At 32.8% G+C, this 27,765-nt stretch overlaps 1 protein-coding gene across 1 annotated transcript; it reads right to left on the bottom strand.

Moving 5' to 3' along the window:
• On the bottom strand, positions 1-25,759 carry LOC139505507 (uncharacterized). The gene is made up of 6 exons (XM_071295056.1): positions 25,696-25,759; positions 22,558-23,194; positions 13,061-13,216; positions 11,550-11,670; positions 5,579-5,785; positions 1-3,752 (listed from the first exon to the last, which is right to left on the bottom strand). The coding sequence occupies exons 2-6, from the start codon at positions 23,040-23,042 to the stop codon at positions 3,561-3,563; spliced, it is 1,161 nt and encodes a 386-aa protein (XP_071151157.1). The 5' UTR covers positions 23,043-23,194; positions 25,696-25,759; the 3' UTR covers positions 1-3,560.
• Positions 25,760-27,765: the final 2,006 nt, after the last annotated feature.

The following is a 27,765-nucleotide window of genomic DNA, read 5'->3' as shown; positions in this document are numbered from 1 at the left end:
TAACCACCACTTACAAATTTATTTTCTCATATAACCACCACTTACAAATTTATTTTAAGATAATGATTAACTACAAATTATACACATATATTCATTTAATATATACAAATAGTGAATGAACATTTAACAATAAATGATTCAAATATGATAGTGATGTTACAAGGTGAGACATACATATATGTAGATGAATAAATGCAAAATGTAGCAACATCAGATAGTTCACATAATTATGATCGTTAAATAATGTATACAAAAATGAAATGAAATTTTTATATTGATTAAAATTAATTTTGCAATAATGTTATGAATGTTATAAGTGTATATACAAATATATATTTATAAATGTAAATGATTCAAAGTAAACAGTAATAACTATAAAATTTCACACCAATTTACAAATTCAGATAAGTTATATATAAATAAAGTATTTGTACTTGATTTCAACTAATCATTCAAATTGATTACATGTTTAGCAAGTACAATTTTTGCAATTGAAAACTCTCTTTAAAAATTTAGTAAATATATAGAATATTTCACCCGTAATATACTGATTAAAATAAAAAAACACTATTTATTAAATAAATTATTTGAATGTGTAGTTACTCAAAAATATAGCATTTTATAGGCGAGTCTGAAGTTTTGTTGTGGCTCAGGTAAAAATAAAATCTGGTCAAGAAAGTTCAATGCATTATATTGTTACTATTTATATATATGTTCCTGCACAATTCATCATCTTAAACAGAAACAAAGTAAGAATTGATTTTATTGTCCATAATAATAGAAAGCAAACTTATATTCAAAGTAAAACACAATCAAGTAGATTATTTTTTGTTTAAATATCACATATTTCTTTTACAAGTTATCTATTAATGTGTATAAATAACTGCCATCATTTTTGCATATGCACAAATAAGAATAACAATATAGATATAAGAACAAAGTCGAATACATTCAGTTAAAATTTAACACCTGTCTTTTAATGCTTTTGTCAATAAACAGAACTCTTAAAGAGCCTGTGTTGCTCACCTGCATCTTTCAGAATGGCCACTTTTAAGTAAAAATCATCATAAAAGGAGAATAACTTTATTAGTTAACTTGCAATTTAAGTCATTTTAACACATTTGTAGATTCTATTCAGCTGAATATTTTTTTGTTTTTAAAGTTTCTATATATCTATTATAGTTTTCAAGATAAAAGGCAAAAAAGAAAAAAAATAGTAATAATTATCATTAAATGGTAAATAACTCAAAAAATTTAATCAAATCAACTAAAGATTTCAGCCATTATGGCTTATCTGTAGATGTTGTCCTGGTGATCATTTTTCTATTACAATTTTTTATCTATCTATATAGTTTTCAAGGAAATAGACAAAACTGCAAAATATTGACTTATTTGTTGATCTTGTCTTGCCAATAATTTTTGCATTTTAAAGTTTTATTTATCATAGTTTTCAAGAAATTGGTAATCCTGGAAAAAAAGGGAAACATCGTCATTAAAGGGCAACAACTTCAATAAGGGGTTGACTGGGGATTTCAATAATGTTGACTTATTTATTAATTTTCTTGTCTTGTTGATCATTTTTGCTATTTAAAGTTTCTGTCTATCTATCATAATTCGAAATAATAGGCAAACATAACTTTTTACTAAACTCAATTAAGGGCAATAACTCGTATAAGAAGTGATCTGACAGTTTTGATGTCAAATGATATTATGTAGATCTCATCATTCTGAAATATTTGTTCCTGCCCAATTTTCTTTATCTATAGCGCTTTCAAGTTAATAGACAAAAATTGCTCTTATATTTTTAGCCATGTGAACCATGTTTGTCGGCAGGCAGGTTGAGATGACACACTTTTTAAAATAGATATCCCGTTGATAATTTTTGCCATGTTTGGTTAAATTTGGTTTAGTAGTTGCAGAGGAGATGATCTATGTATAATTTAACAGAAGACGACAGTTGACAATAAGTGATGTCAAAAGCTCACAGTGGACCTCGTGCCAGGTGAACTAAAAAGGCAAATAGTAATAAAATCTGTATGTATGGTTAAGAGAAAACAGGTTTACAAATAAATAAGATGTTTACTGTAAATATACTTTTATATGTCAGGGCTGGGCTGATAGATGTTACATGATGGTAATTTTTATACAAGAACGGTAAAAGTGACGCCCCAAAAATTGAAACATGATCTGTGTTTTGTGGTAATTGGCATTGTGCATATAAGAGGGGCGAAAGATACCAGAGGGACATTCAAACTCCTAGATCAAAAATAAACTGACAACGCCATGGCTACAAAAGATAAAGACAAACAGACAAACAATAGTACACAAAACACAACATAAGATTCATAACATTTGGTTGAGGCAAACTAAAGTAAGAGAAGGGATACCAAAAAGTCAACAATTTTTCCATTTGTAGAAGGGCATAACTTTAGAACAGTAAAAGTGACGCCACCAAAATTCAAACTTGATCTGTGTTTTTGTGGTAATAAGCATTGTGTATAAATTTCATAACATTTGGTGGAGGCAAACTAAAGTTAGAGAAGGGAAACCAATTTTGGGACGGACGTACAGACGGACAAGGGTTAATCGCAATACCCCCTCCGCTATGGCGGGGGCATAAAAATTGATCTGCACTGATTTTTCAAACTTGTTCTAGACATTGCTGACCTTCAATATAAATTCTATAAATATCTTGCAAGAATAGTACACAGGAGAGCACTTACAAGACTGGATGGATGCAGGGTATTTCTATGTCCCTTGCAATGTGTCAAACAGGGGATGATAAGTAATGGATAATAGATGAATTTCACCATTCTTGCATTTTCTAGTACATTTCCTATGTCACAATAATGTTAATATATATACATATCTTTATATCTAGCTCTGAAAATAACTCTGATGCTGTATAAATAAACTTTTTGTTGCTTTGTTCTTGAATTACAAAATGTTGTGGCAACAATTTCACTAAGATTTTGTACTAAAAAATAAATGTATTTTAAGAGATTCCACCTCTAGGTGTAATACCATCATTGATTTTCCCCTATTAGTCTTTGTTAAATTTGCACTTTTCAAAAAATTGTGCAGAATTTATCTTTGTTTCAAATAAAGAAATACTTGGCATGAGTAAAGTTTTATCCTGTCCAGTTCTATAGAAAAAGTTTCACATAACATTTCATTGCATATAAGAAAATAAAAATCATTGGAAGTTAACCAATCAAATTTCTCCTCTTATTCTATCTGTGTACAAGGTTTAGTAACCATGTAACCTCAAGATTACAAAATTTTCTATAGAAATCACAAATAAAAATAATGGTGTTTTGAAATACCCAAGACATATGTTTATGACACAGAAATAGTTTTACTGCAATAAAATGTAGGATTAATTACCTACAACGGTCAAATTCAAGGGAATATTTTTTAAGACCTACTTTCGTATGCAACCAGATGTGACGTACCATGATTTGGTGGTATTACACCTCTATATTCATTACTATGAATCAACTTTGGTATTCACTTTAGCTTTGATAGGGTGAGCAGATTCTAGTAACACAAAAGGCAGATTATACTTTTGGTATTCCTAATCTTTGTCGGTTTCCTAAACGTAGAAAAGCTTTTATCAGCTGGCTCCTCTCCCTTGCCTTTAATATATCATAAGGTCCAATAAAATGCAGAGTAGCTTTGTCTTCTGGACCTAATTTATCTTTGATATATGTACAATACCTGGGTGATGTAGACAGGCATGTTATCAGTATCTGAAAAGAAAAATCAGTTATACTTAATTAGTATACCACTAGAAAGTTACTTGTTACCTGCCCAAGAGATGGTATAAAAGACACTTTAAACTGATATTTGTGAATATAGCACACTGGAAAAAAAGTAGAAGTACCCAGTGATCTTGCTCCACAAAATGATAAACCCTTCCCCTTGCAAAGTCCATGATTTGCTAAGGGGAAACCCTAAAAATAATTTTAATAAAAAAATTAAAGAACCTCACATACCCCACACCCCCACATTGTCACTTGACAAACAAAATCTCACCAGATTCCTAAGTTCAAAGACTCATAACTCTACAAAAGTCAACTGATAAAAATTTTCTTGTGGATATGCACAATTAACATATTATGTCCTCATAAACTACAAAGTTTCAACTGTTGCAGTAGTATAATTGGGCCAAAATTCTAAGTTCTAAGGGGCATAACTCCTAGAAAAAAAATTGAATCGTAATTTCCTGCAATAAGTTCATCTACATAGTATGTCCTTATTATCTACAAAGTGTCATGAAATTTTGTTGTGTGGTTTCAGAGAAGTTGCAATGACAAACTGTTGCAGTAGTATATTTTGGCCAAAATTCTAGGTAAAAGGGGCATAACTTCTAGAAAAAAATTGAATCGTAATTTCTTGTCGATATGCACATCTACATAGTATGTCCTTATTATCTACAAAGTTTCATGAAATTCTGTTGTGTGGTTTCAGAGGAGTTGCGATGACAAACTGTTGCAGTAGTATATTTTGGCCAAAATTCTAAGTTAAAGGGGCATTACTCCTACAATAAAAATTGAATCGTAATTTCCTGCCGATATGCACATCTACATAGTAAGTCCTTATTATCTACAAAGTTTCATGAAATTCTGTTGTGTGGTTTCAGAGAAGTTTGGATGACAAACTGTTGCAGTAGTATATTTTGGCCAAAGTTCTAAGTTACAGGGGCATAACTCCTACAAAAAAAAAATCGTAATTTCCTGTCGATATGCACATCTACATAGTAAGTCCTTATTATCTACAAAGTTTCATGAAATTCTGATGTGTGGTTTCAGAGAAGTTGGGATGACAAACTGTTGCAGTAGTATATTTTGGCCAAAATTTTAAGTTAAAGGGGCATAACTTCTACAAAAAAAAAAATCGTAATTTCCTGTCGATATGCACATCTACATAGTAAGTCCTTATTATCTACAAAGTTTCATGAAATTCTGTTGTGTGGTTTCAGAGAAGTTGGGATGACAAACTGTTGCAGTAGTATATTTTGGCCAAAATTCTAAGTAAAAGGGGCATAACTCCTACAAAAAAAAATTCGTAATTTCCTGTCGATATGCACATGTACATAGTAAGTCCTTATTATCTACAAAGTTTCATGAAATTCTGTTGTGTGGTTTCAGAGAAGTTGGGATGACAAACTGTTGCAGTAGTATATTTTGGCCAAAATTCTAAGTTAAAGGGGCATAACTCCTACAAAAAAAAATCGTAATTTCCTGTCGATATGCACATCTACATAGTAAGTCCTTATTTGTTGTGTGGGGTATAATTAACTGCTGACACAGAGAAATGTCTTGCTGTCAGCAGAAAATTCTGAAAAAGACAATTTGAGGGACAGCAGCATTGACAATTAATACAAAGTCGCTAGACCATGACATCGGGACAGGGCATCCAAATAACTAAACTGATTTGTACTGATAGTAATGCAATTTTATAGAAAATATCATTTATCTATCAAAAGGGATCATTAATTTTACTGGACTGAAAGTGTTAATCATTTAAGAGTTGATCGAAACATTTTAATCAATTAGCTATATATTAACATTACCTTTGTCTCATGGAGCAAAAGGCCAAGACATTCTTTTTTGAAGCAAGAATTGCCTAGTCCAATGATCAGCTGTCCAACATGTTGGCTAAATCCTCTTATCTTTGATGGATCCATAGTTTGAAGTGTCTCCTTATCAATAGCCTCTGGTTTTTGTCTAGTAACATGAATCTTTTGATCAACTAATGAATCATTGGTTGAAACTTTAACCTAAGAACAAGGAAAACCATATAGGACCCACTAATTCATAATTAATAACTACTGTACATTCAGAAATTATTGCAAGGTTTCTTTATACAAATAATTTGACTGGTTTAATATCGCAATAATAACTAGAGGCTCTTAAGAGCCGGTGTTGCTCACCTTGGTCAATGTGTTGCAGTGCATATTAAACAAAGGACACTCTACATTATTTAAGACAAGAATAGAATTCATGACAAAACTCTCTGTTTTTGTGTCAGTGACTTGTTTGTAGAACTTACTTTACTGAACATTCTTGCTTACAGTTATCTCTATCTATAATGAGCTTGGCCCAGTAGTTTCAGAGCAGAAAATTTTTGTAGAAGATTAACTCCTGAAGTGGTCAATTGACAATTTTGATCATGGTGACTTATTTGTAGAGCTTACTTTGCTGTTTACAGTTTATCTCTTTCTATTATAATATTCAAGGTTATAACCAATAAACTGCTTCGCTGAGCGCAGCTGGATACGCCCCCAGAGGTCCAACCCTGAACAGTTGGGGCAAAAATGGACACAATATTCAAGCTTGATACAGGTCTGAATTTGGATTGTAATTAAATATTTGACATATTATAGGTTTCTGAATAAATGTAGCCAAAGAACTTGGAATTGGTTATATGAATAAAACCCCAAAACTTGGAAACGGTAATTCTGAAATTTATAAAAAATGAAAGGGAGCTCACGTCAATAGATATAAACAATTCACCAAAGTTTCATGCATATTGGTTAAAGCTTTTTTGAGTTAATGTCCGACATGTTGACGAAGGACGGACGGACAGACGGTCAACGGTATACCATAATACGACCCGTAAACGGGCATAAAAAAACTGCAAAATTTCCTTAAAATTAACAATTCAGGGGCAGCAACCCAACAACAGGTTGTCTGATGCATTTGAAAATTTCAGGGCAGAAAGATTTGTACCTGATAAACAATTTTACTCCTTCTCAGATTTGCTCTAAATGCTTTAGTTTCAGATATATAAGCCAAAATCTGCATTTGACCACAAGGTTCTATTTCTAGCCATGGCAGCCATCTTGGTCAATGGGTGTGGTCATCGGATACATTTTTTAAAGAAGATACCCTAAGCATAATTTAGGCCAAGTTTGGTTTAATTTGGCACAGTAATTTCAGAGGAGATTTTTGTAAAAGACTACAATAAAATGCTCCGCTGGGTGCAGCTTGATACGACCGCAGAGGTCGAACCCTGAACAGTTGGGGCAAGTATGGACACAACATTCAAGCTTGATACAGCACTGAATTTGGATTGTGATTAAATATTTGACATAGCATAGGTTTCTGACACAGAATGAATGTGCTCTAAGAACTAAAAAAATTTTTAATTTACCTATTCAAACCATATCATTATCATTTGCTTTTATATATAAATCATAAATAACCAATTTAAAATGGAAAATTTTAAAGAAGAAAAAAGGGAAAAAAAATCCCCCCCCCCTAATTTTGTGAACCCCCTTATGATTCATCACCCCCAAACTCAATACCAGCCTTCCCTTTGTGGTATGGTACCTTGCAGTACAATTTCATAGAGATCTATACACCTGAACACAAGTTATTGTCTGGAAACTAGAACCAGATGCTCCACAGGGCGTAGCTTTATACGACCGCAGAGGTTGAACCCTGAACGGTTGGGGCAAGTATGGACACAACATTCAAGCTGGATTCAGCTCTAAATTTGGATTGTGATTAAATAGTTGACACAGCATAGGTTTCTGACACAGAATGAATGTGTTCTAATGAACTTAAAATTTTTGTTTTCTCTTACAGCAATTCACTATGCTGTTGAATATTAATCCTCTCAAAAAATGTTTGAAGAAATTTTCTTTTTATTTATGAAATTTCAAATGAGAAAATGGAACCTAATTTTTTTAATCACATCCCCCTTTCCCTTATTCCAAAACTAATCTCAATTAAAATTTCTAATGGAGTTTGCAACAATAACTACTCATTTAAATACATCATAAAATATTAAGATGTAAACAAAACTGCTTGTTATCACTGAATGGTAAAGATTATTTTAATTTATTAGTTGGTAGTAAAAAGTGAATATACATTGTATATTGTATATAACAAAGATTTAAGTTGATTCTGGACAAAGAAAGATAACTCCAATTAAAAAAAATTCTTGCTATTGCACAACATTGTGCAATTAGATATTTCTTGCTTACTATTCTGGACAAAGAAAGATAACTCTAATTAAAAAAAAAATTGCTATTTCCCAATATTGTGTAATTAGATATTTCTTGCCATTGCGCAATACTGTGCAATTGAAAAGACTTGCTATTGCACAATACTTAATATAAAAATTTTAGATCCTGATTTGGACCAATGTAGACCAATTTGAAAACAAGACCAAAAATGAAGAATCTACATACACAGTTAGATTTGGCATATCAAAGAACCCCATTTATTCAATTTGTGATGAAATCAAACAAAGTTTAATTTTGGACCCCGATTTGGACCAACTTGAAAACTGGGCCAATAATCAAGAATCTAAGTACATTTTTAGATTCAGCATATCAAAGAACCCAACCGATTCATTTTTTGTCAAAAACTAAGTTTAATTTTTGACCCTTTGGACCTTAATGTAGACCAATTTGAAAACGAGACCAAAAGTTAAGAATCTACATACACAGTTAGATTCAGCATATCAAAGAACCCCAATTATTCAATTTTGATAAAATCAAACAAAGTTTAATTTTGGACCCTTTGGGCCCCTTATTCCTAAACTGTTGGGACCAAAACTCCGAAAATCAATACCAACCTTCCTTTTATGGTCATAGACCTTGTGTTTAAATTTCATAGATTTCTATTTACTTATACTAACGTTATGGTGCAAAAACCAAGAAAAATACCTTTTTGGGTCCCTTTTTGGCCCCTAATTCCTAAACTGTTGGGACCTAAACTCCCAAAATCAATACCAACCTTCCTTTTGAGGAAAAAAACATTGTGTTTAAATTTCATAGATTTCTATTTACTTATACTAACGTTATGGTGCAAAAACCAAGAAAAATGCTTTTTTGGGTCCCTTTTTGGCCCCTTATTCCTAAACTGTTGGGACCTAAACTCCCACAATCTATACCAACCTTCCTTTTGTGGAAAAAAACATTGTGTTTAAATTTCATTGATTTCTATTTACTTAAACTAAAGTTATTGTGCGAAAACCAAGAACAATGCTTATTTGGGCCCTTTTTTGGACCCTAATTCCTAAAATGTTGAAACCAACACTCCCAAAATCAATCCCAAGATTTCTTTTGTCGTCATAAACCTTGTGTCAAAATTTCATAGATTTATATTAACTTAAACTATAGTTATAGTGCGAAAACCAAGAAAATGCTTATTTGGGCCTTTTTTGGCCCCTAATTCCTAAAATATTGGGACCAAAACTCCCAAAATCAATACCAACCTTTCTTTTGTGGTCATAAACCTTGTGTTAAAATTTCATAGATTTCTATTCACTTTTACTAAAGTTCGAGTGCAAAAACTAAAAGTATTCAGACGACGACGACGACGCAGACGACGACGCCAACGTGATAGCAATATACGACGAAAATTTTTTCAAATTTTGCGGTCGTATAAAAATGCCTGTTTTTTGGCCTCTTTTTGGCCCCATATTCCTAAACATTTAAAGTAATTACCCCCAAACTCAAACCCAGCTTTCCCTTTGTGATATGGAACCTTGTAGTACAATTTCATAAAGATCCATACACTTACACACAAGTTATTGTCATGACTCTAGAAAAATGCTTGTTTTTTGCCCCTTTTTTTGCCCCTAATTCCTACAATTTTGAGGCAATTACCCCAAAATCAATCCAAACATTCCCTTTGTGATATGGAACCTTGCAGTACAATTTCAGAGAGATACATACACTTGCACAAGTTATTGTCTGGAAACTAGAAAAATGCTTATTTTTGGCCCCTTTTTCCTAAACGTTTTGGGCAATTACCCCCAAAACTCAATTCCAGCTTTCCCTTTGTAATATGGACCCTTGTAGTACAATTTCAGAAAATTCCATACACTTACACACAAGTTATTGTCATGAAACTAGAAAAATGCTTGTTTTTTGCCCCTTTTTTAGCCCCTAATTCCTAAAATTTTAAGGCAATTACCCCCAAAATCAATCCAAACATTCCCTTTGTGATATGGAACCTTGTGGTACAATGTCAGAGAGATCCATACACTAACACACAAGTTATGTCAGGAAGTTACAAAAATGCTTATTTTTGGCCCCTAATTCCTTAACTGTTTGTACCATAATCCCCAAAATCAATCCCAACTTTCCTTTTGTGGTATCGAACCTTATGGTAAAATTTCATAGAGATCCATTCACTTAAACTAAAGTTAAGAGTGCGAAAACCAATCGGTCTTCATAGACTAAATGTAGTTTTCATGATTTTAAACACCATTTTATATGATAAAATAAAGAATTTATCAGATTTGAGAGGAGTATAGAGATAAAGGGTTACTTTGAAAATAATGTCAAAAATATTACTTGAATAAGTTATTTTTAACATTTTTGAAAAAAAATAGAAATTACACTTACCTATTAAAGGCACATAATTGAATTAGGTTACAAATTATAAATAACTTCAGGTCTTAATTAATTCACAAGTATCAATCTATTTATATCAGTCTACCTTCAAGATTTTAGAGGAAAATGATAATTTAATAGTCCCAAGAGACCAATCTTTGACCCAGAAGCGTTGGTATGTAAGATAAGTGTGTGGGAAAGTTAATTAGTGTTTCTGAAGAATTAGTTTTTATATATCAAGGGAAAAATAACCAGATAACTGTGAAAATTATTTAAAGCTAGTAAAATCTGTATTCTTAAACACCTATAAAAATAATATTTAGAAAAATAACTTGTATAAGTTATATTTAAATTAGCCTCGTTTTCAACATTACTTGTATAGGTAATTTTAATTGTTACTTGTTTAAGTAATGCCCCTGACTGATCTATTATAATATTCAAGATAATAACAAAAAACTGCAAAATTTCCTTAAAATTACAAATTCAGAGGCAGCAACCCAACAACGGATTGTCTGATGCATCTGAAAATTTCAGGGCAGATAGATCTTGGCCTGATGAACATATTCACCCCTGTCAGATTTGCTCTAAATGCTTTAGTTTCAGAGATATAAGCCAAAAACTGCATTTTACACCCATGTTCTATTTTTAGCCATGGTGGCCATCTTGGTTAATGGGCGGGGTCATCGAATAGTTTTTTTATAACTAGATACCCTAAGGATGATTTAGGCAAAGTTTGCTTTAATTTGGACCAGTAGTTTCAGAGGATATGATTTTTGTAAAAGTTAAGGGACGACGATGATGATGGACGCCAAGTGATGAGAAAAGCTCACTTGGCCCTTTGGGCCAGTTGAGCTAAAAATTGCATTCTGATATCTGATACATAGTTCTGTATGCAGATTTCTTAAGTCTAGTCTTGTAAGTGCTCTCCTGTGTACTATTTTTGCCAAATATTTAAAGAATTTATATCGAAGGTTTATATCAGATGGCTTAAAATTTCTCCACTGATTTTTTTCAAAAAACTAAAATCCATGAACATGTATTGTAGCTTTTGCTCATACCACATGTACCACGAAAATATAAGTACTTTCACAGTTTTTGAGTTATATGTTTTACAATTGGAAATGAAAATTAATTGTTGACACACAAGCCTGAATTTTTTTTACTTTATTTATATATGAAGAAGTACCTCTGCAACTGTCATTATCTGTATTACATCAGGCATTTCATTTGATGAAATTCTGAAAGTTAAGTCTGGAACTGCCACAACACGTACATCCTTGATCATGGTTTCCTCGACCAATCCTATACTACAAAAAGAACCATTTTCAAAATTAACCTTTCATCATTTTCATATACAGGGTACCAGGATTTGATGATTTAGGTCGAGTCAATCGATTGCGATCTTGTTTTAATCAGTTATTTAAGGTGGTTACAATATTTCATGGATTTTAAATATGTCAAGGGCTAAATATTTTTGTGAGGTTTTTTGTTGATGCTTTTCTTGTCACTGATTTTGATCTTCCTAAATGTTTATAGGACAAGGTACAATTTGGGCTAAAAGTGAAAACTGTATGACTGGCATGAGGACCTTGCAAGGTACACACATTCCAAATATAGTTATCCTATTACTTAGAATAAGAGAGAATTCAACAATACAAAAAATTTTAACTTTTTTTTCAAGTAGTCACTGAACCATAAAAATGAGGTCAAGGACATTGGACATGTGACTGACAGAAACTTCGTAACATGAGGCATCTATATACAAAGTATGAAGCATCTAGGTCTTCCACCTTCTAAAATATATAGCTTTTAAGAAGTGAGCTAACACCGCCGCCGCCGTAGCCGCCGCCGTAGCCGCCGCCGTAGCCGCCGCCGGAACACTATCCCTAAGTCGAGCTTTCTGCAACTAAAGTCGCAGGCTCGACAATAAAACCACTGCAAGCAAAACGCATTTTTATTGTGCCATTCTTTAATTCTTATCTGGTGTCTATTTGAAAGCAGAAGTCATTGATATCATCTTTCACTGTGGATAGACAGGATAATGTTCCATGTCTTGGGCATTCGTCTTTACCAAACATAATACCTTTATTTCCTGCAGATGTTGTTTGATCTGTTTTAGAATCCTGCAACCAAAACCAGACGTCTTTAATCATGTTTTCAAAAATTAAATTGCCATAAAAGTTATTGCCTTTATTGAGGACATATTATTGCTAAAAGTTTTGAGATGTTCTGGTGTTTTAAAGTGGACACGCTTTGCAAATAATAATAATTGAACACCTTTGGATCATTTAGGATTTTGAGGACACGTTTGGGCATTGTTGGGGAGATTGACACTTTTGGAAGTGTTACATATACATTGTATCATGTCTGTCTGAATTTCAAAATTATAAAGAAATAACATTTTCATTCCACTAATTAAGCTTGCTCATGTTGTTTCAATTCTTGTTGTAGCAAGATGTTGGTAAGGAATCTTACTGCTATTCTCAATTTAAAAAAAACAAGATCTTACTGGTTTTACATGTATGTACATGTATTGTAACACAATAGTCCAGCAATGTGAAAAAAAACCCTGAAAAGTCAGTCCTCATTCTGCAGTATGTTAAGGTTAAGCACAAAGTGGTTAAAGAAACAGTCTTGTCAATAGTCATGATAGTAATGGTCAAAATTTATTTTCACCATATTTTTTAAAGAATTTACCTTCCCTTTAGGTTACACATTCTGCAAAACTTCTCCAGCATTGTTGTGAACCTCATTTCTTCCACTGTTCTAGAAGTCAACAACAAATCATAAAGTATTTCTTTTAGGTCATTTTGAAAGTCATGTCTTCCAGCTTCAATATGATGTATCAAAACTCTGAAAAAAAAATCCTAATTATTTATATAAGAACTGGACACTGCTTAGAGGTGCATAGAATCTGCTGTCGATTTGGAAACTTGTTCTATAATCTATTATTAAGTCAGACTTGGTGTCTATTTGAGTCGTACCTGTACATATATATATATGCAAAATCAAATAAATGGGGAATATGTCTATGGGACACAGATGATGCCCCCGCTAGCATATCATATAAAGTTATAAAGGGCAGGGTTTTCCCCGAGTCAATTATTTTTTTCACCAACTTACATAAATATATTTTTCGTTTAAAATGTTCCTTCTTTCTAACTCCCCCCCCCCCCCCCCCCCCCATTTACTTTTTAAAAGATACTATAAAAATAGCAATATAGACATCATAATTTTGACTTCTGGGACACAAGATTCATCTTCAAAAGTTTATCGGATATACATTTCCCTTCCAGTTGAAGGATAAAGACTAAAGGCAGAGACTTTTCTTACTTTTCAACAGGTTTTGGAACAACCCTCCAAATGTGGGATATCCCTTAAATAAGGGACTGTCCCTCAGACAAGGGATCATTTTGCTGTTGTAGAAAAGTAAAAAGAAAAATTTAGCTTTTTTTTAACTTAAAAGGGGAAAAATTCATTATATTTGGAACAACTTTTCTTAAAGAGGGGTCCACTTATTTTTAAAAATAAAGAAGATACATGTATAAGTCCAGGAATATTACAAAATTCTTGGACATGTTTTGACCATATAATACCAGATAGTTGTATAGTTCTTTGGGAAAAGTTTCTTCAAATGATATGAATATGTGCCCTTTTGTACTAAGAAGTGGTTTTTACAACAAAACATTTTTTTTTTATCACTTGAAATTGATCCCTGATTTAAGGGATAGTTATTACATTGAAGGGTTACTTATTTGAGGAGTTGTTCCCAACCTGTTGAATATATTTCTTCATAACAACAGTTTTCTTTTCTGGACCATCGTAAATGAAAAAGTTGAGACGTAAAAATATGCTTGAAACACGTGCGTCGCCAAAACGAAAAATAAATAAGATGGATGAAATCAAATCATTATGTATATTTCTTTCGCCAAATTCTTTCGCAAATGATGAATTTTAATGGCCACAATTTTTATTTTTTTGCAAAATGCGAAAATGGAGAACGCCAGCGGTAACCTTGAAAGGGACATAACTGAAGAACAGTAAAAGTGACGCTACTCAAATTTGTACTTGATCTGAGTTTTGTGGTTATATGTATTGTGTATAAGTTTTATAACATTTCGTTGAGGCAAACTGAAGGTAGAGAACAGAAACAAAAAATTCAGCAATTATTCCATTTGTAAAGGGGCATAACTCTAGAACAGTAAAAGTGACACCACCAAAATTCAAACTTGATCTGTCATGTCTGTATTTTGTGGTATTAAGCATTGTGTATAAGTTTCATAACATTTGGTTGAGGCTAACTTTAGTTAGGGAATGGAAAGGAAAACTAGTATTTTTTCCATTTGTAAAGGGGCATAACTCTTAGAACAGTAAAAGTGACACTACCAAAACTCAAACTTGATCTGTGTTTTATGGTAATAAGCATTGTGAATAAGTTTCATAACATTTGGTTGAGGCAACCTGAACTAGATTTGATTTGATTTTTGGTGTTTTAACGCCACTTTTAAGCACCGCTTTTGGGCCAATTTTTATTGGTGGAGGGAGACGGAGTGCCAGGAGAAAACCACCGACCTGTGATAGGAAAACTGACAATCCTAGTCAATTTAGATTGGAGTCTAGTGCACCCGCACAAGCGGGATTCGAACTCACAACCTCAGTGTTGACTGGCTAGTGATTACAGTAGTAACTACTTAGACCACTCGGCCACTGAGGCCCCTCCTAAACTAGAGAACGGGAATGAAAAATTCAGCAATTTTTCCATTTGTAAAGGGGCATAACTCTAGAACGGTTTAAGTGACGCCACTGAAATTTAAACTTGATCTGTGTTTTGTGGTAATAAGCCTTTTGTAGAAGTTTTATAACATTTGGTTGAGGCAAACTAAAGTTAGAGGACGGAAACCAACTTTGGGAAGTAAGCCAAAATATTTATCAAATGGAATTTATTTTAATATGTTGCATTAGAATGGAGATATCTGTATTGTATTTCGTTGCTAGCTCAGTATATAGGTAAACTCAATTTGTGACAGTCAAATCTACGTTTCACGAAGGCCAAGCTTAAAATACAATACAGATATCTCCCAATTACAGATATTTGAATTTTAATGAGGGCCTGTAAATAATGAAAACTTATAAATGTAAATAAAATGCTCCGCTGGGTGCAGCTTGATACGACCACAGAGGTCGAAACCTGAACAGTTGGGGCAAGTATGGACACAACATTCAAGCTTGATACAGCACTGAATTTGGATTGTGGTTAAATATTTGACACAGCATAGGTTTCTGACACAGAATGAATGTGGTCTAAGAACTTAAAGATATTTTTAATTTACCTATTCAAACCATATCATTATTATTTGCTTTTATATATAAATCAGAAATAACCAATTTAAAATGGAAAATTTTAAAGAAAAAAAAGGAAAAAAAAGGAAAAAAAAATCCCTCCCCCAAATTTTTTGAACCTGTGGCCCTTATGATTCATTACCCCCAAACTCAATCCCAGCCTTCCCTTTATAGTATGGTACATTGCAGTACAATTTCAGAGAGATCCATATATACACTTGAACACAAGTTATTGTCTTGAAAGTAGAAAAATGCTTGTTTTTAGGCCCCTTTTTGGCCCCAAATTCCTAAATGTTCAGGGCAATTACCCCAACCTCAAACCAAGCTTTCCCTTTGTGATATGGAACCTTGTAGTATAATTTCAGAAAGATCAATACACTTACACACAAGTTATTGTCTTGAAAGTAGAAAAATGCTTGTTTTTAGGCCCCTTTTTGGCCCCAAATTCCTAAACGTTTTGGGCAATTACCCCCAAACTCAATTCCAGCTTTCCCTTTGTAATATGGACCCTTGTAGTACAATTTCAGAAAATTCCATACACTTACACACAAGTTATTGTCATGAAACTAGAAAAATGCTTGTTTTTTGCCCCTTTTTTGGCCCCTAATTCCTAAAATTTTAAGGCAATTACCCCCATAATCAATCCCAGCATTCCCTTTGTGATATGGAACCTTGTGGTACAATGTCAGAGAGATCCATACACTAACACACAAGTTATGTCTGGAAGGTTTTTTTTGTCCCCTTTTTGACCCCTTATTCCTTAACTGTTGGTACCATTATCCCTAAAATCAATCTTAACCTTTCTGTTGTGGTATTGAACCTTATGGTAAAATTTCATAGAGATCTATTCACTTAAATTAAAGTTAGAGTGCGAAAACCAATGTGTCTTCTGACGACAACGACAACGACGCCGACTTCATACCAATATACGACCACAAAAATTTTTTTGCAGTCGTATAAAAATGGAAAAAAAATGGTAACATTTGTCATTTCCATGTGTAAGGGCAATAACTCCCATAAGAAGTTGTCTGACAGTTTTACAGCTGTGAGGTTTAATTATGCATACAAATTTTCCAAAATGCTAAAATTATCACTGATACCTTTATCTTACATTCATTTAGAGTATTTTCCTGAAGAAATAACTGTGAAGAACTTCTTAAAAGCAATCGTGCTTTGAAAACGTACACAGATTTAACATATCCGTCTCTGGTCCATGTTTTACCATTGTCAAGTCAACATCCAGTATTAGAAAAATGTGATTTTTAAAATATAAAGCAAAGTTGTTGAGAACATAATGTCTGTCACCATGCTGGTGACGATTTGTCTCGGTGCTGAAGTGTCTAGAATGCTGCAAACTTGACACATTCAGTCAGGGGTACTACTTGTACAAGTTATTATTATCCACCCTTAGTTGATCCGGCCCTATAATAAAATAATAATGAATAATTAACTTCGGCGGATTTTGTGACATATCTGAATCAGTATAAATGGAATTTGTAAAAAGTATCGATGAATAGTGACAGCAGGTAAGTGAAGGATGCCTAATATTACCTTTAGCATGTTTAGAGAAACATTCAGATGAATTACTTTAAATCGATACAAAAATGAGTAATCAGTATGATTTGTACAATTTGTTAAGCAGCATCGATATTAGTAGAGTGGGGCGCTCATATTCGCCGTGGACACAATTTCGCCGTTTTATGATTTTGAGGTGTAAAAACTTCAAAGGATGGTTGAAATGGAAGAAATATGCTGTTAAATCATATTTTTATAACAAATATGATTATTTTAGAAAATGTGACTAAACTTCGGCACCTACGGCAAAGGACCGAAAAATGGACAACGATTTTCAGCCAATTTCCTGAATGACAAAAACGATTTCAAAGAAGCATTCCTAAATAATTGTTTGACTGATTGCCCTAAATTTCAGTTTTTTACATCTTTCAAATGTCTGCTATTCGTCTATAATGAAATTTATTTGATAAATAAAGTTAAAAGCTGCAGTTATTTGGTTTTAAATAGATATGTCAAAACGGCGAATATGTGTCTCCCATCGACAAAATGTTAGGAAATTTCAAACACCCTTTAATCCAACTCTGCAGATGATTTTACTCAAAACAAATACGCTTTCAAGCTAAGAATATTTTGCATTTGAAGTTATCTTCATATAGAAATATCAGTATACTTCAAAAACATAAAGACCTGAACATAAACTGAAGAAAACATGGAAAGATATGGCGAAAATGAGCACCCCACTCTATATGAATATGAAGTTATTTTCCATGATAACTCAGAATACAATTGGGAAAAGTTTATATTCAATTCCGACACATAGAAGAGATAAATAGATATTCACAATCCACTGGAACACATAATAATGTAATTACCATAATGATCATTAGTCTATAGATACATTTGTAATTGGTTTGTTTATTCAACAATTGTCTGATGATCGTGAACCAAAGTAAGGCTGGTCGTAATCACTTAATTCAATTAAAATCATAGCTATTAAAATTTACTAAGAGCTAATTTCCTAATTCTTGTAGAGTAAAACTTTGGTGGCTTGCTTGCTTTGTTTGTATAAACTTTTAACTCAAGCTTTGACATCTTCAAACAATATATATAGGCATAGTTAAACCTGTATATATTATATTTACATTTAATTGGACGTTATCCCAATAAAATTGTACAATATACAAACAAAGCAAGTAAGTAAGCTAACCTGAAAGTCTTGCTCTACATGCATTAGGAAATTAGCTCTAAATAAACAATTCACAGGGCTGTAACTAGGCCTTGGGAACAGACGAGGCAGGGGTTTAATGGGAGCCGCCGATTGAGGCCCCCTGGCCGAAAATTGTAACATTATGGTTCGAAATATATCTTGTTACCTCCGTTGTTTGTATCATATTTATTGTTTTTGTTTCATATTTACGGTAAAATATCGGGAAACAAAGTGTGTTCTAACGTCTGTCAAATATGAAGTCGATTTTGTCAAGTCATTGTGCATTTATTTTCACACAGGATCGTATTTAACATTATGCACATAGGAAAAATAACAGACCACCGGCGCAATCTCTTTGACAATTGTATTTTCCTCTTTTAAACAAGACGAAACAAGTCTACAGATTATGTTTGCTAACATCCCGTTGGAAACAAAAACAATGTTTAGACCTAGTATTTCGTACATCCGGCCGTAATGGCGTTATCACATGTTAGTCACATGTTTCACGTATGACTGGAAATGATTAGAACTTTAGGACAAAAACAATTTTAATATATAACTGGACTTCTGTTTCCTGTGAAATGTAACGCATAACGATAAAGTAATTTTCTTACTTAATTATTACGAAGATCAAAACAAGAATGTAAATCATCTTGGATTTATCTGTTTGAACATCTCGCAAGAGTTCATATTTGCATATTGTTTTTAAGAATGCTATTACAACAAAGCAGATTACATCATCTAAAAATTGCGTTACGAAATCCGACACAAAAATCACGCCACTGTTCTTACATCTGCTACATAAATACTTATAGTTCTGGGCATTTTCTTCTCACTATTCTTATTGGTCGCGAGAAACGACACAAAAATACGGTTGTAGAATCTTTGATATTCGTATATTTTATTTTTTTTTCTAGGGAAGAGTAGCATACACTTGTATGTTGATAAAAATAATGGCATCTTTAGATGTAGTTGCAACTTTTCTTACAGTAATTCACATTTTATCACTTTTCTATAGTTATAGGAAACGGAGCCCAATAGCAAATTATGGTCCATATACATGGTTTAAAAAATAATAGTAATGATACAAAAAAAAAATAATGAATAAAATAAAATAATGTAGATAAATTACATATATATATTATATTTATATAATCTTCCTTTATTTCTTATCATTTAAATTTAGAAAAAACGATTGAATAAATTCAATTAAAATATATATGTCTTTATTTTCTATTAATAATACTCCACTTACAGGTGATGTTTTGTTTGTTTTTGTATGTTTCTTAGGTATGAAAAACCAACACTGTCAGAACAAATGCTGAATATAATTATAATAAATAAAGTTGTACAGGATTCTTTAATAAAATCAGATTATAATATGTCTCTGATTAAATTTAACAAATCTCACACTTTTCATCATTTTTGTGACTGTCATTTAATGACAGGAAACACAAGAAATGTTTATTGTAGTCATCTACTAATGGCACACTTCAAAGGTAATCATAGCAATAAAAATCATGTTGTTGGGAGAAACCACACCAAGGTAATAAACAATTAAGGAGTTTTAGGGAGGAATTAGTCCAAGTTTCCTCCCAAGATTTGGAGAGAGTTGCTGGAATTTCTTGGTGTGACACCAAGTTTTTACAGTGTAGGGAGTATGACATTACATCCTCTCTGTGTGTACTGTAGTACACATTATTGTTTAGAGGCCAGCTGAAGCACACCTCTGGATTCAGGATTTTCTCGCTGTACTGAAGACCCATTGGTGGCCTTCGGCTGTTTTCTGCTCTTTGGTCGGGTTGTTGTCTCTTTGACACATTCCACATTTCCATTCTCAATTTTATTACACCCAATCAATAATGATAAAAATTAAATACTCTCTAGTCACCTTTACCATGGTTAATTGTGCGACCGTCTTTATTTCACAAGCCCAAAGTATTCCCACAATACTCCATGGAAATTCAAAGTATCAAGCAATCAAATTGTCATTCTGCCAAGGTCTTGTCCTGTCCTTTTAACATTTGAATGGAATAATCACATACATTTTGTAACTTGCTCTCTATATATAGCTAAAAGAAAGCCTACTTCATGTATTTGCCGTTAAACCAAACAAATCCTCCATCCATCCAAAATAAATGTTTTGTTTTCGAATAGCAGCCAGGTTTGTAGCAAAACATTTGAAAATGCCTCAAATCTTCATTTTATTTGAAAGAGAACTACATACAAATTGTGGGGTGTTTAGGTATTCATGTGTGATCTGTGAATGCTTCTTTAATAATATTAACTGAGCAAGGTGAAGAATTCAAACTATTTTAATTTTGATTTACTTTGCGAACTGATAATGTTGGAAATATCCATTATCAATAATTCATTTTAACGGGAAATAAATAATTACAGAACCAAATGCCGGTTTACTGGCGATGGTAATCAGATACAGAGATATTACGTTGAAATAAAAGTACAGAAGCTGCACGTCAACATAAATTACTATTCGAAGTATGCATTACTTAATTCTTGATGTTAAAATGCAAGGATGTGTTCTACCCTCTGCATGCATGCCTAACTTTCTCCATTTTCTTTTTTTCCCTTATTATTTTTTTTTGCCAGCAATTGCCTCGTCTGCCTCATTGTAGTTACGGCCCTGATTCAAGGTCTTTATAGTTGGATCTTTTATTAGAAGTTCTAATAACGTTTGTCAGGACCTCAGCAGGAATATCAACTCTTCCTGCTGCTTTTCGAAGATAAGCATGAAATACATGTACAGCTTTTAAGACTTCTTCTTATATCTATCTATAATAATATTCAAGATAATAACAAAAAACTGCAAAATTTTGTTAAAACTACCAATTTGGTGGCAGAAACCCAACAATGGGTTGCTCGATTTGTCTGATAATTTCAGGGCCGATAGATCTTGACAAATTGAACAATTTAACTCCATGTCAGATTTGCTCTAAAAGCTTTAGTTTTTAAGATATAAGCTAAAAACTGCATTTGACCCCTATGTTCTATTTGTAGCCATGGTGGCCATGTTTGACCATGGATCAAATCTTCGGAGTTTCAGAGAAGAAGATTTTTGAAATATTTTATGACAACAGACGACGAAGGACGCCAAGTGATGGCATAAGCTCACATGGGGCCCTTTGGGCTCCGGTGATCTAAAAAGGGAGACAATGCCATTTAATATAAGGCAAAATAATAAAAAAAATCTTAAAGATCCATTATCTTTAATAAATATGTACAATGATGTATGGAAAAGTTTGACACAAGCTTTCTGTTTTTTTGGTGGTTTTTTTTTCGATTTTAAAGACTGAAAATAAAATATATTGACTCTGAAATTAAAATTTTGGGTTATATATTAAAACCACTATATACTCATGATACTGCACAGACTTTAAACCCATTGACAAGGATGATGGTGTCTAAGTAACTGCAATTCAGAATACCGAACATGTTGAATGAGGGCATTTTTTTAAAGAAAATACTTTTAACCATGCTATTGACATTCTTATCTTTATCTATAATCATATTTTTTACTTTTCTTTATTTTCTGTTTTTTTTTATATTTTTGGTTTATTTTTCTATTTCAACAATTTCTTTATCATATTGGCTTGAATTTTTTTATTTTGTTCATCTAAAGTTCCTTTCTTAGTGGTCCATTTATAAACATGATAAAACATCATTTCCTTAAGTTCTAGTTCGTTAATATATGATCATGATGATAAACCTGTCATCCATACATGTTTACTACGCATGGACGGACTTACCGGACAACCACACTTCTGTGAAAACAGAGGTGACCCATTTGTCTGATTGATTTTCAAATCTTTTCAGATATATGATTGCGGAAATAAGATAGTAAAAAATGTACGTAACATTGAGTTTTCAGTGAATAGATTCAAATCAAATTTGATGCAATTTTTATATAATAAAGAAGAAATATACACGATCAAAGCCTTAGATGGGCGGAGTTACAAGACTGCATCGTATCTTAATTTTTATTCCCTATAAATATTTTTTTATATTGGGGCGGATCGACTAAGGGCCCGATTGACATGAAAGCTACAAGAACTTGAGAAGTACCTGACTGACATTGCAGTAGTGAATGAAAAGATGGTAATTTTAATTTTACCTGGAACTACTACCCACAGTTTTCATCAACTCTTCATCATCATGGTGTTCATCTGAATCAGCATCAACTTTGGGAAGAAAGTTTTTAACAAGATATTCTCTAACTTTAACAAAATTTTCCTGTTCAAGTTCTTTGACACTTGTGTCAAATGTCAAGTTAGCATTCAAATAATCCATCATCTTGATTAAATCTGCATCGAGGGGTGGCAAACCTGCATTTATATTTGAAAACATGTCGAAAAATTCATCAATGCTCTTCGTGGATGGGTCGATCCAGTTCCAATTAATCTGAAGATTTTCTAGTTCGCTCATCGTCCAATCACTTGTTTCACGCGGAATGTAACTACTCAGTGCAGTTAATTTCTTCTTCTTATCGCTTGATGCGGAATAATAATCGCCATCTAATCTATTTGTCCACAGTGGATCATCTTCTGAATTTGAGCTGTGCCGTTGGCGTTTGCGTTTAGGTTTCGAGGATGACGCCATGTTGTGCCGAGGATAATTGTTCTCAACTCATCAGTATACGGCAGCCGGTACGGTCACAGAACCGTTCGAATGCAGCACCGGAATACGTCCCCAGAACCATTTAAAAGTCATGCGCAGCACTTGTTAGCTAAATACCGACAAACAATTGTGACCTGAATGACCACAAATAAACACAACATAATATAATATATTATATATATATATTGTAATCACAGTAGTCTTAGATTATAATTATCAGTTTCGTTTGTTTGTCTCAGTGATTAAGGAGGTTATATGAGACATATAACCTCCTTGGTCTGATTAAATGATAACGAGGTGTTTGTCGCTCCTTTTTTTAAATAAATTGTGACCTATATTATAGTTGTTATAGTCATATCCCATAATTATTGTAGCTGAATATTTCTCTTATGTAAAAAGTACCCAGTAATCAATAAAAAAATTATTTGATCTATATGTATTCATCCATACGGAGACGCCCTTTAATTTCAACGATGAGTATTAATGGTATTAATATCAAAAGTCTATTATAGTTTAATACTTGTATACGTTATATTATTAGATCTTTAATTATAGGTATCTCCCAAGAGCGTTGCTGGAAAAGCTGGTTTGCGGGACGGTGACTTGATTTGCTACATTAACAAAGCTTACGTCGCTGACGTCACACATCAACACATGTTGATTTTCATTTGTAAATGAGTGGTTTGGCAAAGTTGCATGTCCACCGATGTCCAGACAAACCAAATTCTATTTGGAAGTCTCATACCTTGATAAACTCGTAATATTATATATAGTGTAAATCTCAAAATATATATAACTTTCATTTTCTACAGATTGTACATAAAATCAAATGTCCTTCACATTACATGTGATGTATTTCATCACGTGAGATTCATTGCTAGAAAAAAAAACTTTTAACGAGGCGTATATATCGGTTTATCAAATATATCTTTTTAAGGATGTCTGCTTGTCATGTTTAGAAATTTTTGAATTTGAGCGGTGCCGTTTGCGTTTAGGTTTCGAGGATGACGCCATGTTGTGGGTTGTGCCGAGTATAATTGTTCTCAACTCGGACTACCAGATATCTCGGCCCAAAACAAACTCGGCCTATTACAAAGTCGGCTTCACAAACTTGGTCTATAACAGACTCAGCCTATCACAAACTCGGACTGCTAAAAGATAAAAGTATGATAAACGAAATAAGTATTATTTTATTTGAAATTAACTATCAGTACTTTATCTTAAACGTTTTTACACTTTTGGTATTTGGCTGGATGTTGTCTCCAAATGACCTTAGATCGCCTCCAAATAACCCTTTGACGTCAAGCAATAATCACTTTTTTATTGTGAATTGTTATGTCAAAGTTTACGGGAACCTGTGTGATTCTACGTAATGGCGGACAAATTTGCATACAAGTGTAAATACGTCAAATTGCACCCATTTCAACAGTTTTTCACCTACATTTATTCAAAGAACAGACAAAAATGTTCATTCTGGGTTTTTTGTAGACGTATCCAATTTACTAGTTCAACACTGAATCACCGAAAAATGGGTTTGAACCTTCCTCCAAATAACACAAGAATCTGTAATGAAGAGTATCTAAACTTGCAAGTGAATATAGTTCATCAGCAATGTTTCTGAGCTTATTTTGTCAAAATTGAAGCAAACTTGCCACTAAAAGCGTATTATTATTTCACTGTTTGACTATGAATGAACTTGGCCAAAAATAACTATATCTTGCTTTATTATATTTCTTGTAGCTAAAACCCTTTAAACATTGTATTTTTAAAATCAATATGAGATAAGGTATCTTCTGCTACCAGTCATACTTTATCAATTATTTTTTTTATCTTAAGTGAATTTTGGTGGAATTAGACCTCAGTCAATTATTCTCTGAACAATTTTTAAAAAAAAAATTTCCCCCGTCTTATTCTTTAAATTGCAAGGTTTTCTTGTTTTAAAAAGATGTTTCCAAGTTATTTTATATATGATATCAAGCAGATTATACATTATTGAAACTGACCCAGTTTAACTGAACGCCTTTCTTCGTAAGAGTTATCTCCCCAAACACTATTTTTCTTGTTATCTCTACTACTTTAATTCACAACAGTAAAGACCATGACAAAACTACTTTCCCACATTGGTATTAAATCCTCAGGATGTTGACCACAATTTTGACCAGATAAATAATTAAAATGGCAAGGTGCACAACTATAGATGTCATGATGGAAGTACACCACTAATTCATATGGCCCCATTGCTTTCTATGTTAAATTCCTCAATTTCAAGCACTCAGGCACAGCTCTTTTGTTTTAAGTTCAAATAAAATGACAATCATTGCATGTCAAAGCAACACTTCATGGTGTCTTGTACTGACAAAAAATCAGCATACCTTTAATGGCATATAAGAAAGAACTGGTTCCCAAAACTTCGGATGTACCAAAATAGGTACTTCAGATCTGACAAACAGGCAAAATGTACCCTCTTTTTTAAATTTCATGCAATTTTTTTTATTATTAAAAATTATAAGTCAAAAAGTGTTCAACAATGATCACCAGTCATTCAGCTTTCATTTGATATCAAAATTGCCTAAATATTCTACATATTTTGAAAGTTACACCCATGCGTAGGAACTATTTTGTGTTAAATACGTACTACTTTCTGGCAATGGTATGTGCTTTCCGGCCGGGCCCGAATTAGTGTTGTTACACCTATAACAAAACCAAACTTGCCATATTTCTATTTGCCATGAATATTTCTACAATTTTAAGTAGTTTTCAACTCACAAACACAATAATATTTTCAACATTTATTAAAATATTTTTTTTTTACATTTTTTTATGTGTTACATTTTTGTTTTTCGTTCAATTTTTGTGCATAAAGAAGGCCGTTAGTTTTCTTGTTTGAATTGTTTTACATTGTCATTTCTGGGCCTTTTATAACTGACTATGCGGTATGGGCTTTGCTCATTGTTGAAGGCCGTACGATGACCTATAGTTGATAATTTTTGTGTTATTTTGGTCTCTTGTGCAGAGTTGTCTCATTGACAATCATAACACATCTTCTTTTTTATATTTATATGAGTATATTAAATAAACATGTTTATACCAAGCTAAGTCAGTTTATATATTGTTTTTCGTCTGACTATACAAAAGGCGAGGAGAGTTACTTTGATAGATCAGGTTGACTGATAAGCTGTCTATATAAAGTAATGGGACAATGCATGGCATGAAGACATCACCAAATCACCGTATGCAATACTCAAAAAGGCATCCAGAGCTTACCATATAGTCATCAACTACCCACCAACAGGCCGTGAACTTTGGTTGGCTCTTAACTCAAATCCAAGAGCACAACAAAATGTCAAAATATTCTATTCAAACTGGGTGACCTGTGAGAAAAACATTGAAATTTTCCAAAGAAATACACACACCCCTCAACTTTTAATAAGGAGATTTGGTATTAATGCAAATGAGTCAACTATCCACAGGGGCTTGTTTAGTATAGGATAGCAATCGCCATTGACAGTAAAATCTCGTCTGACCCACTAAACAAGCCCCTGTGAACTATCCCACAAAGTTCAAATGTAGAGGATGTGAGCAGTTATATAAAGGCAACCATATAATCTTTAACAATGAAAAAAACATACGGTATTGTCGGCTACAATAGTTCATGAATTGAAAAATATGAAACAGTTCAATTGAGAAAAATAACGGCCTATTTTAAAACAACATGAATTACGAAAAACACATATAAAAGACATCAACAAACGACAACCACTGAACTACATGCTCCTGAGTTGGAGCAGGCACATACATGCAATATATTGTGGCGTTTAACATGCTTGTAAACAGCTGGGACAGTTTTGTTACAGCACAGCATAAGAACAAACTATACAAATCATAAAATATTCAGAATCTTTTCACTAATTCATTATGATCTCTTATATATGGAGAAAGAATAAAAAAAAACCTAACAATTCCAGGATTTTATTGTGAGCCTGTGCATGTATGGCGACACATGTCACCATCCTTATATATTTTTTAGATAAATTGCTTCAAAGTTGACCGATATGCATAGAATTTGGCAGAACACGGATGACATTACTTAATATAGAGTAACGTTTTTTTTATTTCCCCTGTCTGGTTTCGTAAATTTCCTATCAATTCTAACTGATTTAGTTTTATTTCCAACTAACAGGGTGGATCTGAGATTCAGCTTTCAAAATTTCATTGGGTGAACATTGATTTTCAAGTACAATTTGAATTGATTGATTTGAGGTTGCAAAATGTCCGGTGGCAAATATTTCAGGCATGTTCAGGACCATACAATACATTTTGAAATTATTGTGTAAAAAAAACCCACACATTTATAGATCTAATGCAGCCATCAAAAAGGTAACAAAAAACATCCCATCAGTTGTAAAAGTGAAAGATAAAATAATACATGTTTTAATGTAGTATATTCTCTGTATATAATGTAAACGTTTGGGTAGTGTGCATAGTTGCAGACAAACCTTGCAAATTGTATGTTTTAAATTTAAGTTCAATTAACATTCTGTCGTTGCTTAACGTCCAGTGGCAAATATTTCATGCATATTCAGGACGATACCAATTGTGTACTAACTTTTATGGTGATAAGTATTGTGTAAAAGTTTCATAACATTTTGTTGAGGCAAACTAAAGAAAGAAATACAAAACAAAAAATTCAGCAACTTTTTTCCTC

This window comes from Mytilus edulis, unplaced genomic scaffold (assembly GCF_963676685.1).
Source record: "Mytilus edulis unplaced genomic scaffold, xbMytEdul2.2 SCAFFOLD_157, whole genome shotgun sequence".
Lineage (NCBI taxonomy): Eukaryota > Metazoa > Mollusca > Bivalvia > Mytilida > Mytilidae > Mytilus > Mytilus edulis.
This window is presented reverse-complemented; position numbering and strand designations above follow the sequence as displayed.